This window comes from Bos grunniens, chromosome 4 (assembly GCF_055505025.1).
Source record: "Bos grunniens cultivar Pamir isolate PY7600 chromosome 4, Bosgru_T2T1.0, whole genome shotgun sequence".
Taxonomy (NCBI): domain Eukaryota; kingdom Metazoa; phylum Chordata; class Mammalia; order Artiodactyla; family Bovidae; genus Bos; species Bos grunniens.
The window spans coordinates 71,873,799-71,885,853 of NC_141168.1; the positions used below are offsets into that span (position 1 = coordinate 71,873,799).

The 12,055-nt window shown below is 35.6% G+C and overlaps 1 protein-coding gene across 10 annotated transcripts in view; it reads left to right on the forward strand.

Annotated features, from left to right (window-relative positions):
- Positions 1–12,055, forward strand: part of COG5 (component of oligomeric golgi complex 5) — a 277,344-nt gene that overhangs the window by 172,691 nt on the left and 92,598 nt on the right. For all 10 annotated transcript variants that reach the window (XR_015162655.1, XM_086396849.1, XM_086396848.1 and 7 more), the window contains one exon: positions 4,132–4,213. Coding sequence is in view for 8 of the 10 variants with exons in the window: in XM_086396849.1 (XP_086252975.1) it covers positions 4,132–4,213 (82 nt within the window). In the remaining 2 variants the exon portion in view is untranslated. The remainder of the gene's footprint in view (positions 1–4,131; positions 4,214–12,055) is intronic.

Sequence of the window (12,055 nt, forward strand, 5' to 3'; positions counted from 1 at the left end):
ATCAAGATTGCCAGGAGAAATATCAATAACCTCAGATATGCAGATGACACCACCCTTATGGCGGAAAGCAAAGAAGAACTAAAGAGCCTCTTGATGAAAGTGAAAGAGGAGAGTGAAAAAGTTGGCTTAAATCTCAGCATTCAGAAAACTAAGATCATGGCATCTGGTCCTATCACTTCGTGGCAAATAGATGGGGAAAAAGTGGCTAACTTTATTTTTCTGAGCTGCAGAATCACTGCAGATGGTGATTGCAGCCATGAAATTAAAAGACGCTTACTCCTTGGAAGGAAAGTTATGACTAAGCTAGACAGCATATTAAAAAGCAGACATTACTTTTCCAACAAAGGTCCATCTAGTCAAGGCTATGGTTTTTCCAGTGGTCATGTATGGATGTGAGAGTTGGACTATAAAGAAAGCTGAGCACTGAAAAATTGATTCCTTTGAACTGTGGTGTTGGAGAAGACTCTTGAGAGTCCCTTGGACTGCAAGGAGATCCAACCAGTCCATTCTAAAGGAGATCAGTCCTGGGTGTTCATTGGAAGAACTGGTGCTAAAGCTGAAACTCCAATACTTTGGCCACCTCATGCGAAGAGTTGACTTATTGGAAAAGACCCTGTTGCTGGGAGGGATTGGAGGCATGAGGAGAAGGGGACGACAGAGGATGAGATGGCTGGATCGCATCACCGACTTGATGGACATGAGTTTGAGTGAACTCCAGGAGTTGATGATGGACAGGCAGGCCTGACGTGCTGCAATTCAAGGGGTCACAAAGAGTCGGACAGACTGAGCCACTGAACTGAACTGAACTGAACACATGCTATGCTAAGTCACTTCAGTCGTGTCCGACTCTGTGCGACCCCACAGACGGCAGCCCAACAGGCTCCCCCGTCCCTGGGATTCTCCAGGCAAGAACACTGGAGTGGGTTGCCATTTCCTTCTCCAATGCATCAAAGTGAAAAGTGAAAGTGAAGTCGCTCAGTCGTGTCCGACCCTCAGCGACCCCATGGACTGCAGCTCACCAGGCTCCTCCATCCATGGGATTTTCCAGGCAAGAGTACTGGAGTGGGTACTGGAGTGGGGTGCCACTGCCTTCTCCAACTGAACACATACGTATGAAATTTAGAAAGAATGTAACAATGACCCTATATGCAAGTCAGCAAAAGAGACATAGATGTATAGACCAGTCTTTTGGACTCTGTGGGAGAAGGCAAGGGTGGGATGATTTGAGAGAATAGCATTAAAACATGTATATTATCATATGTGAAATAGATTGCCAGTCCAGGTTCAATACATGAGACAGGGTGCTCAGGGTTGATGCAGTGAGATGACTGTAAGGGATAGGATGGTGAGGGAGGTGGGAGTGGGGGGTTCAGGATGGTGAACACATGTACACCTGTGGCTGATTCATGTGAATGTATGGCAAAAACCACTACAATATTGTAAAGTAATTAGCCTCCGATTAAAACAAATAAATTTTTAAAAAATGTTGCTTAACAAAAAAAGAAAATATGTTTAAGGCACAGAAATACATGTGTACATAGATACAATGGAATATTATTTAGTCTTAAGATGGTAAAGATGGTTGAATCTTTACATCATGCTAAATGAAACAGTCTTACCACAAAAACACACATATTTTGTATAGTTACCTTCTTGGAAAGTAGATAGGTAGTTTGCAAGGGCTGGGGGAGAAAGAAAATGGGAGTAGTTCATTAGTTATAGAGTTTCAGTTTTGCAAGATGGAAAAATTGCAGGGATCTGTTGCACAAGGTACATGGAGTTAACACTACTGTGGCTAAGATGGTAAATTTTGTGTTTTTTAACCATAATTTTAAAAGGATAGGAATCATTTTATGCTTTGTTTTCTATGAATTTTTTTTAAAAATGAGAACTGGGTATTAAGGATTTTGCTAATTTAAATGGACTGTATTAATTGCCTTTTATTCACTCAGCTACATGCTTCTGTAGATTTCCTTATTGCAAACATTGGGCTATTGCATTAATACAGTTCCTAATATTTAATGATACTTACATTGCTGACATAAATCCAACTTGTTTAGGTAGATAATTCAAATACCAAAGTCAATTTACTATTATACCTGAAAGTTTTGTATTTGTATGCTTAAGCAAGATTGACCCATTTTCTTATTTAAGTGTGTGTGTGTGTAGAAGCATATATATATATATGCATGTGTATATATGTGTGTGTGTGTATATATATATAGTCATCCAAAGTTCTGCATCTTCGCTTTCAGATTTTTACCATTATGATGTTACCTGTGGACTTGTTATATATGGCCTTTATTATATTGTGATAATTTCCTAGCTTGTTGAGTGGTTTTATCATGAAATTGTGTTGAACTTTGTCTAATGCTATTTGTGTATCAGTTGAGATGATCATGTGGTTTTGTCCTTCATTTTGTTAATATGATATAATGATTCTTTAATTTGATGAAAAAGTCAGTTTATTTAACTAAAGTTTAAGGAGTTACAATGTTGCATTAGTTACAGTACACCAAAGTGATTGAGTTATAGTTTTATATATAGTAGATATATATGCTTCTCCAGATTCTTTTGCATTAGCAGTTATTACAAGATATTGAATATAATTCCTTGTGCTATTATAGGTCCTTGTTGGAAAAACATCCACTTTAAGCTGTATGATATACAGTGCATCTGCTTACCAATGCAGGAGACATAGGAGATGCAGGTTTGATCTCTGGGTCCAGAAGATCCCCTGCAGGAGGAAATGGCAACCTATTCCAGTATTCTTGCCTGGAACAAGAGGAACCTGGCAGACTGCAGTCCATAGGGTTGCAGAGTCGGACACCACTGAGCAACTGAGCTTGCACATATACAATATACATATTGCATAAAATATTGGTGATCTAAATCTACTTTCTGATCCCTGAGTAAGAAACTGGCAATTATTTGATTTGCCTCTTTTTGTGGTACACAATACCCATTTGAAATCAAAACAAAAGACTTACTAAAGAAACAAATAATGAGAAAAATAGATATGTGTGTAGATATAGAAGTGAGAAATCAGTATTTTTCATAGTTCATTTTCTTTATAACCTTGATAAGTAGAATTTCATTTTTGCAATTGCAAAAGTAAAACAGAATTAATGAATTTCTTAATTATTCTTTTTTATGAGAGTAGTCATATTTGAACATTATACATATTTATGTGATTAAAGTGAACCATGTGAAATTGGCATTCTTGTACTTCAAAAATAGAATACCAGCAATTTGATATTATATACCACGCAAGTAGAAGTACCTTAAAGGACTTGGTAAATTTTCTAGAAGTTCCATTTTGTTTTAACAGTACTAAAATACTTTCTTATTTTAACAAATAATACTTAAACTAATGTTTATCCTTTCTTGTAGTAATTACTTTGTAAAATATGTATTAATAGTTGAATGACAGTATCCTGCTAAGCTGAGTAATAGTAATTTGTACTCAGTTGTATCCTACTCTTTGTGACCCCATGGACTGTAACCTGCCAGGCTCCTCTGTCCATGAAATTTTCCCAGCAAGAATACTGGAGTGGGTTGCCTTTTCTTATTCCAAATAGTAATTTCTGTGACTTAAAAAAGAAAACAAAAAATTATGTCTATTCTTCAGGCAGTTCTCTTTTGTAGTTGGTGAATTATATCCTGCTGGTCAATGTTAATCTAAGTATGCTTGTTCTTCATTTTCTTATGGTCACACAAATTGCCTTTTGTATATAAAATGATGATGGTAATTGTTATAGTAATAACTAACATTCACTGAGGGTTTACGACATGTTAAGAACTGTCCCAAGAGTTCACTTTTATAAACTTTAGAAATCCTCTTAATAATTCTGCAGTGTAGGTACTGTTACCATAGTCATACAGTGATTTAGCAACTTGCTCAAGCTCACACAGCTAGTCAGTAGCAGAGAAGGATGGTGACTGATTATCTGAACATGAGACGTGATTTGAATCATCTATATATTTCTACTTTGTTATTTAATAATTTCATTGTTTGATAGATGTCTTAGGAATTTTGACTTAAATATATTTTTAATACATTGTCAATGCTATATCTTATCCATTATCATTAAAAAAAAAATAATATACCCCCCTTTTTTTGGGCCACAGGATGGACAGGCTGAAATTTTATATACATTTTGGAGTTCAGTTACTCAAGCACTTTCTTCTCAATTTCAGACAGCAACAAATTGTAAGTATAGTATTTATTTTGCAAATTGATTTCAAAGTTTTTCAGTTACTTCAAGAAGTTTTGATCTATTGGTTTATATAACATATCTTTCAGAAACTCCTGGGTAATTGTCATTTCTTATGTTACCTGTATATTCAGTTATATAAGCAATAAGTTCTTTCTACACTTTTAAAATACTTAGGATATGAAATGAAATTCTTCAGAAGAATAAGTTAATTCTCCATAATTTAGTCAGGGGAACTCTGATTTTTTTCTGTGTAAAAGGATGTTTGATGTTGAAGAATTTTATTAATGCTTGTAGAGTATTTTAATTAGAATATTTTAGTTCCTAACTAAGAGATATTAAGACACAGAGACCTTATGGCTTTTTCCTTTTTATAAAAATGATGATTTGATGAATGAACAGATGAAATGCCTGCATCATGAGTTAAAAGTTGCTTAACCAAATATCATCTAAAAATTCTCTCTGTTCGTTTTTGTCATGGAATAACGGCACAGGGTAGTTCTAAACAGTGAAATATACAAACTAGCTAATATCATGGAAGTGTTTTTGTCTAATCACTGAATGTAAGAGCATTAAATATATGGAGGCTTTTTAAAAGAATTTTGAGAGTTTCTATGTAGTTAAATTTTTATTCAAAAACATTTATTGAAAGTACTAGTATATGTAAGCATTATTTAGTCCCTGGCAGTCCTGGGTGAACAAACCACATTACCTGCTTCCCTGCTTCTATTTGTCAAGAACTGTGCAGCAAGGTAGTGACCACAGAGGTCTTCATTCCTGTGTGGCCAGACAGAACTTATGCAGAGGATTTATTTAGGACTGATTCTCTCCATTTTCTTCTACAAATCACTCTACTCGGAGAATACTGTGCTTTTCTCTGCTTTATATATCTGTTTGGTCATCTTTTTTAATATGTAATTTACATGTATTTACCAACTTTGAGCAGAGGATTCTATGAGTTTTTAACAAGTGTTTACATCGTTAAAATTGCCATTACAAGACAGAACATTTCCATCACCCCCAAATGTCCTTCATATACTTATAGTCAGTTTCTTATTTCTGCCTCTTGGCTCCTGGCAGCTAATGGTAAGTTTTCTGTCAGTATAAGTTAGCTTTTCATAGATTTTTATAAAACTGGAATCATGCAGTATGAGAACTTTTATAGCAATGTATAGTTATTTTAAGATTTATTCATGTTGTTGCATGTTCCAGTAGTCTGTTTTTACTTCTGACTAAACTTTCATTGTATAGATATATGCTATTTGTCTATTCCTCAGTTGGAGGATAACTGGGGTATTAAAGTTTGATGTTGTTATGAGTAAAGCTGCTGTAATCATTTACACACAAATCTTTTGTAGACATATGTCTTCATTCTCTTGGGTAAATACTTGAGTGGAATTTCCTGATCATTTGATACGTATATGTTACCTTTAAATAACTGCTGAACTGCTTCCTAAGATGAATGTATGATTTTTCATCCACGTCAACAATGTATGATAATTCCTCTACCTTTTTATCAATCCATGATATTGTTATTTTACTTTTAGCCATTCTTGTGTTTAGTAGATTTTCATTGTGGCTTTAACTTCCACTGGCTTAAAGACCAGTGATAACCATATTTTCACATTTATTTTCCATCTGTATATCTGTATTAATCAAGTATTTATAAAGAATATTGACTTTTTAGCTTTATTTAATTTTTTAGCTTATTGCTTGTCCTCTTCTTCACACTTCCCTTGTAGCACAGTGATAAAGAATCTGCCTGCAGTTTAGGAGACCCAGGTTCGATCCCTGGGTGGAAAGATCCCTTGGAGGAGGAAATGGCAACCCACTCCAGTATTCTTGCCTGGAGAGTTCTTTGGAGAGAGTAACCTGGCGGGCTACAGTCCGTGGGGTCACAATGAGTTGGACACGACTGTGACCAACACTTTCACTTTCACTGTCTTCTAATTATTAAGTCTTAAGATAATTTTATATATCTGGGTTCAAAGTCCTTTCTCAGATGTTTGTTTTGCAGACACATCTGTCTGTGTTTGCCTTTTCATTTTCTTAATGGTATCTTCCAAATGACAAGTTTTATTTTTGAACCAGTATAACTTATCAATTTTTCTTTTATAACTTTTGGAGGATTGTTTGACCTAAGAAATCTTTGTCTAACCTAAGGCTGTAAGTATTTCCTCCTATATTTTATTGTAGAAGTTTTACTGGATTCCTTTGGAGTTAATTTTTGTGTATGGTGTGAGATCATGGTCAAGGTTTATTTCTTTGCATGTGGATCTGAGATGTTATGCTTTGCCTGTTGACTGTCCTGGCACTTTAGTTGAAAGTCATGTGGTTATATATGTGTAAGACTGTTTTTGGCTCTGCTTTGTTTCATTTTTTTTTAATGCACATCCATGTTTGTATAAATAACGTATGATTTTCAGTTACTAGAAATTATCTTTATTTATTTACTTAGTAATTTTGGTTATTCTAGTTTCTTACTCCATGCATGAAATTAATAGTTTTTCATGAAACCAATTATCATCATGAAATTTTCTTTAATACTTTCACACTGTAAGCCAATTATGTTTAAAGAAATACATTTATTAATATTTACATACCAGTATGGAAACACAAAGATGTAAATTTACCTACAAAATATTAAGAATAATTACAAAATTCATTAAAATCTTGGTTTTCAGAATAAAAGAAGGCTAATGTAAAAGCTCATTTATGGCTGTTACAGTATTTCTGCTTTCAAGCATTCACTGAAAATGTACCTTATCACTTTAAAGCCTTTACAGAAACGTTGGAGTTGTTGTAGACTGTATTTTACTTTCTTTGTTTAATGAGTAAATTTAAATTTCATTTATAATGTTTTTTCTCTCAATATGGAAGGAGTGTACTAAAGAAATAGCCTTAGCATTATTGAAAAATTTCAAACCTTTAATCATTACATCTTCCAGTATTGTTTATGATTGGTTTACTTATCACATTTTTAGTAGAAACTGTATAAGGTAAGCTTCATCTCAAAAATCACACAAATACTAAGAGAGTATAATTCTGATGCCGAAAACTCAGCCTCTGTACACTCGTACTGAATCAAATCTCAGAGACAGAATTTTGGGTGAAGTAGAAAAGAATAACATTATTACTTTGTCAGACACAGGGCAACACAGTGGGCTCATACCCTGAAAAACTTTGTGTCCCAACCTGGAGGGATTTGGTGGGGAGTTTTATAGCAGTGGTTCAAGAGCAGGGCTGCTGATAAGGGTCAGGGTATGTGCAGGGCCTGGATTCCTTTAATCTGGTGGTCTCAGGTGGTCTCCCCATAAGATATGGTTCTTTTGTTGTTGTTGTTTATTTTCTGGTTGCACTGGGTCTTCACTGTTACACGAAGGGGCTACTCTTTAGGTGTGGTGGGCGTGTTTAGCTGTCCTGTGACATGTGGAATCTTCCCCGACCAGGAATCAAACACATGTCCCCAGCATTGGCAGGTGGATTCCTAACCACTGGACCACTAGGGAAGTCCTAAGCTGAGGTTCCTGAGGTTATCAAATTGTGACCTTTCTGCAATGAAGAATGCTTCATCAAGTTGTTCATCTTCTATTTTGGGGGAGTTTTAGTTCTGCAGAAGAGTTCAAAGATACTGTTACATGTATCCCTTAAAGCAGACCATGCTTCAAATCTGTATGTTTGTTTCTTGCAAGCTCCTCCTTTGTCTCTGCATCTTCTCCCTTCCCTGATTAGCCACTGTTCAAATCTGCCCTCTGGAACTCAGGAAAGGTCAGGGAAGCAAGAGTCCACTCCCTACAAACACAGAATGGGGGACCCAAAGGCTTCTGTGTGTTGGAGCCCCACATGGTTCTGCTCATTTTCAGCTCTAGGGAGTGGGACTGGAATGGAAATGCCCTTGTCTGTAATTCAGTCCTGTGTCATTTCTGGGTCTGGTTGATTGAATTTTCTTCTCATCACTGATATTTTCTCTACTTTTTTGTATATCTAATAATTTGTGATTGAGTATCAGACATGGATTTTATCTTGTTTGGTACTAGATACTTTTGTCTTCCAGTCAATATTCTTACTCTTCGATACTGTCAAGTTGCTGAAAAATAATTTTGATCCCTTTGAGTCTTGCTTTTTAGATTTATTGGCAAAACCTGAGCAGTGTTTACTTTGGAGCTAATTATTTCCCACTGCTGAGGCTAGACTTGTATACTCTACCAAATAGTTTTGGTTTTTTAGTTTGGCTTTCAGAAACAGGCACTCTTCCCAGTCTTGCATGAGGAACAGGTATATTCTCTTTAATCCTTATGCTTGTTTTTACCCCCCAAACTCTGGAAGTTTTCTCTCACATATACTGATTAGTGTTTTGCTGAATACTCAGGGTGAATCATTTGCAGATCTTTGCAGTTCTCTTTTTGTGCAGCTCTCTCTGGCATGTTGTCTTGTGAATTCTCCTTGTCTTCCTGGTCTTGAGGACCATAGAGGGAGAAAGATTGCTTCCTCTTTCCTATGCTATAGCCTGGAAACAGCTGCTGGCAATCACAGAGTCCACTCATTTGTTTCCTGTTTCTCAAGGATCACATTGTGTTCAGTGTTTTAAAAATCATTATATCATATATTTCACCTTGTTTGTTTTTTGGTTATTTCAGAGAGGAGAGTAATTCTTGTTCATGTTACCGCATCTTACCAGAAGCAGAAGTCTCTCATCTAGCTTTAAAAACAGTTTTTATAAGTGCATTTCAAAATCCTGAGTTGGCCGGAAAGTTCATTCGGGTTTTTCTTAAGAAGTTATGGAAAAATCCAAACGAACCTTTTTTGCCAGCTCAATATTATGTAGGGTATGTGTGTGTGTGTGTGTGTGTGTGTGCACTTAATGGTACCATCATCTACTTACCTTTGGTTATCTGCTTTCTTATTTCTGTAACCATTACAAACCCTTGGCTCTTTCCACATGCCCTCCTTTTTCCCATCTGCTCATTTTGAGTAACTAACCTTTTCTCCTGGGTCAGCAGGACGATTAATGTCATTAAGAAACTCAGAAGCCTGTAACTGCCATCCAAAGAAAAGCCTGATTTCCTCCCTGTGGGCCTTGAAGAGTAAGATAACTTTTTTCTTCATAGCCACCCATTTACTGATGGATACCTGATCCTTTGTTTACCCCTTCCTCTCAGCAACATTATTCTTTTTTTTTTGATTTTGCATTTCCACTTCTCTTTTGATCTTTTCCCCCTTTGATATCAACCTATTTCAGTTGCTTTAATCTAATTAAAGCTATAGAGTTTCTTTTTAGTTACTGTCTAATCTCTTTTATTCTAACTTCTCAAAAGAGTAGTTTACATTTTTTTGTCTTCATTTTATTCCATCCATGCAAGAATGGTGAACTCTTGAATTCTACTGAAATTGCTCTCAATGAAGCAAGCAATGACCTACCTCTTAATTACCAAATCCAGTGGATATGTTTCACTTCTTATCCTATGGAACCTATCTGACTTGTGTATGAGAGGAAATACAATATTTTTAGGCAGAAACCCCCATTAATATTTACATTCGGAGTAGTTGGTTGCTTCTATTAACATTATTACTGTAATAACTTCCTTTGGGAGAACTCTTAGTGGCTCAGAGGGTAAAGAATCTATCTGCAGTGCAGGAGACCCAGGTTCGATTTATCCGTGGGTTGGGAAGATCCCCTGGAGAAGGGAATGGCTACCCACTCCAGTATTCTTGCCTGGGAAATCCCATGGACAGAGGAGCCTGTTAGAGTACAGTCCCTGGGTTGCAAAGAGTCGGACTCAACTGAGCAACTAACATAACACAAAATAAGTTTAAAAAAGCTTTTTTAAAATAAAAATTTGAGGAAAATATTACAAAATTAAAATAAAGTGAGAAACACCTAAGAAGCTGTTGGGCTGCACCTTGCAGGCCTACAAGGCCTGTGCTTGCTTAGTTTCAAGACTAAAGAGAGAGCTGGAGTCTATTTATATAGCACAAACAGTCCATGAAATGTAATGTAGTAATTGTGAAAATTATAGGCAGGCAATATTAAGAAAATGCAACCATCTGCAGAGTTGAATATTATATACAATGTAACAGATTGTATAAGTAAGATTTTGGCAGAAAATACCTAAAGGAAAAATTTCCTAGTTAGGAACATGTTCTTTCTGATTATAAATGTTCATGCTTAGTAAAAAGAATTTCTACTTGATATAATAAGATATATCTATGGGTTTGACAGTGAATTTACTTTTTTAAAAAGGAAAGGGGCCTGAATTTGTGACTATGAAGATTTAGAGTAGCTTCTGCCAGACATGTGCAGCTTTAATTGTCTATGGCTGATAGTTATTTTCAAGATGATTTCTAAGATTTATGTCTGTTACCTCTCTGTTATAGTTTCCAGATAATAACGGTTGTTAACCAGCCTGTTGGGTTATGGTACACATATTTTCAAGTCTCAGTAGAAACAAGCAAAATAAATATTACATCGAAAAGATGCTAGTGCCCTTTTATAAAAGCTTAAAAAGATTTTTTGAAATATGCTAAAAATGTTCTGGCAAGTAAATCTGTTTTAAAATATTTAAAGCCCTTTGTGCAGTTTTAGTCTCTCAGAAGTCTTAAACAACCGAAGGACTTGAGTCATAGAATTAAGAGAACTACACAATATGTATTTCTAGTGCTTTGGAAAATCATATGTGAATTGGAGAGATACTTTAAGAGATATGCACATTTGAAGATTTAGAAAGCTTTCAGGCTTAAAATGTATGCTAAAACACATTACCTTTACTTTTAAAAAATACAATAATAAATCAGGAGTCCAATCTTGCCAGGAAGTAGAGGGATAAACAAGCTATGCATTTATAAATGCTTTATTTAATGTAGATTAAACAATGTTAGAATGGTTTCCCAATTTGTCCCACCTGTGCCTACCCCAGTGTGTCCACGTGTCCATTCTCTGTGTCTGCTTCTCTATTCCTGCCCTGCGAGTAGATGTATCTATACTGTTTTTTTTCCTAGATTCCATATATGTGCATTAATACGCAGTGTTTTTCTCTTTCTGACTTCAGTCTGTAGGACAGACTCTAGGTCCATCCACATCACTACAGATGACCCAGTTTCTTTTCATTTTATGACTGAGTAGTATTCCATTGTATGTATGTACCACATCTTCTTTATCCATTCATCTGTCAGTGGACGTTTAGAATGCTTCCATGTCCTGGCTATTGTAAATAGTGCTGCAGTGAACATTGAGATACATGTGTCTTTTTGAATTATGGTTTTCTCAGGGTATATGCCCAGTAGTGGGATTGCTGGATCATATACTAGTTCTAATTTTAGTATTTTAAGGAACCTCCATACTGTTCTCCATACTGGCTGCATCAATTTACAGTTCTACCAACAGTGCGAGAGAGCTCCCTTTTCTCCACACCTTCTCCAACATTTATTGTTTGTAGATTTTTTGACGATGGCCATTCTTACCAATGTGAGGTGGTACCTCATTGTAGTTTTGATTTGCATTTCTCTAATAATGAGAGATATTGAGCATCTTTTCAAATGTTTGTTGGCCATCTGTATTTTCTGTGTTTTGTTTTTAGCCATTCTGGTGGATGTTGAGTCAAATCACATTGTGCTTTAATTTTTATTTCCTTTGTGATTAATGATATTATTCACTTTTCCATATGTACTTTGGCATCTGCATATACTCTTTTAAAAATGTTATTTTCTATAGCATTGTCTGTCTTACTGATTTAAAGTATTTTATTTACATATTATGAAATATTTTGTTTGTTTCTTTTGTCTCCCTTTGGCTGACAGGTAATTGCTATTTTAATAAGACTGTCTCTAATTCTCCCCTTTAC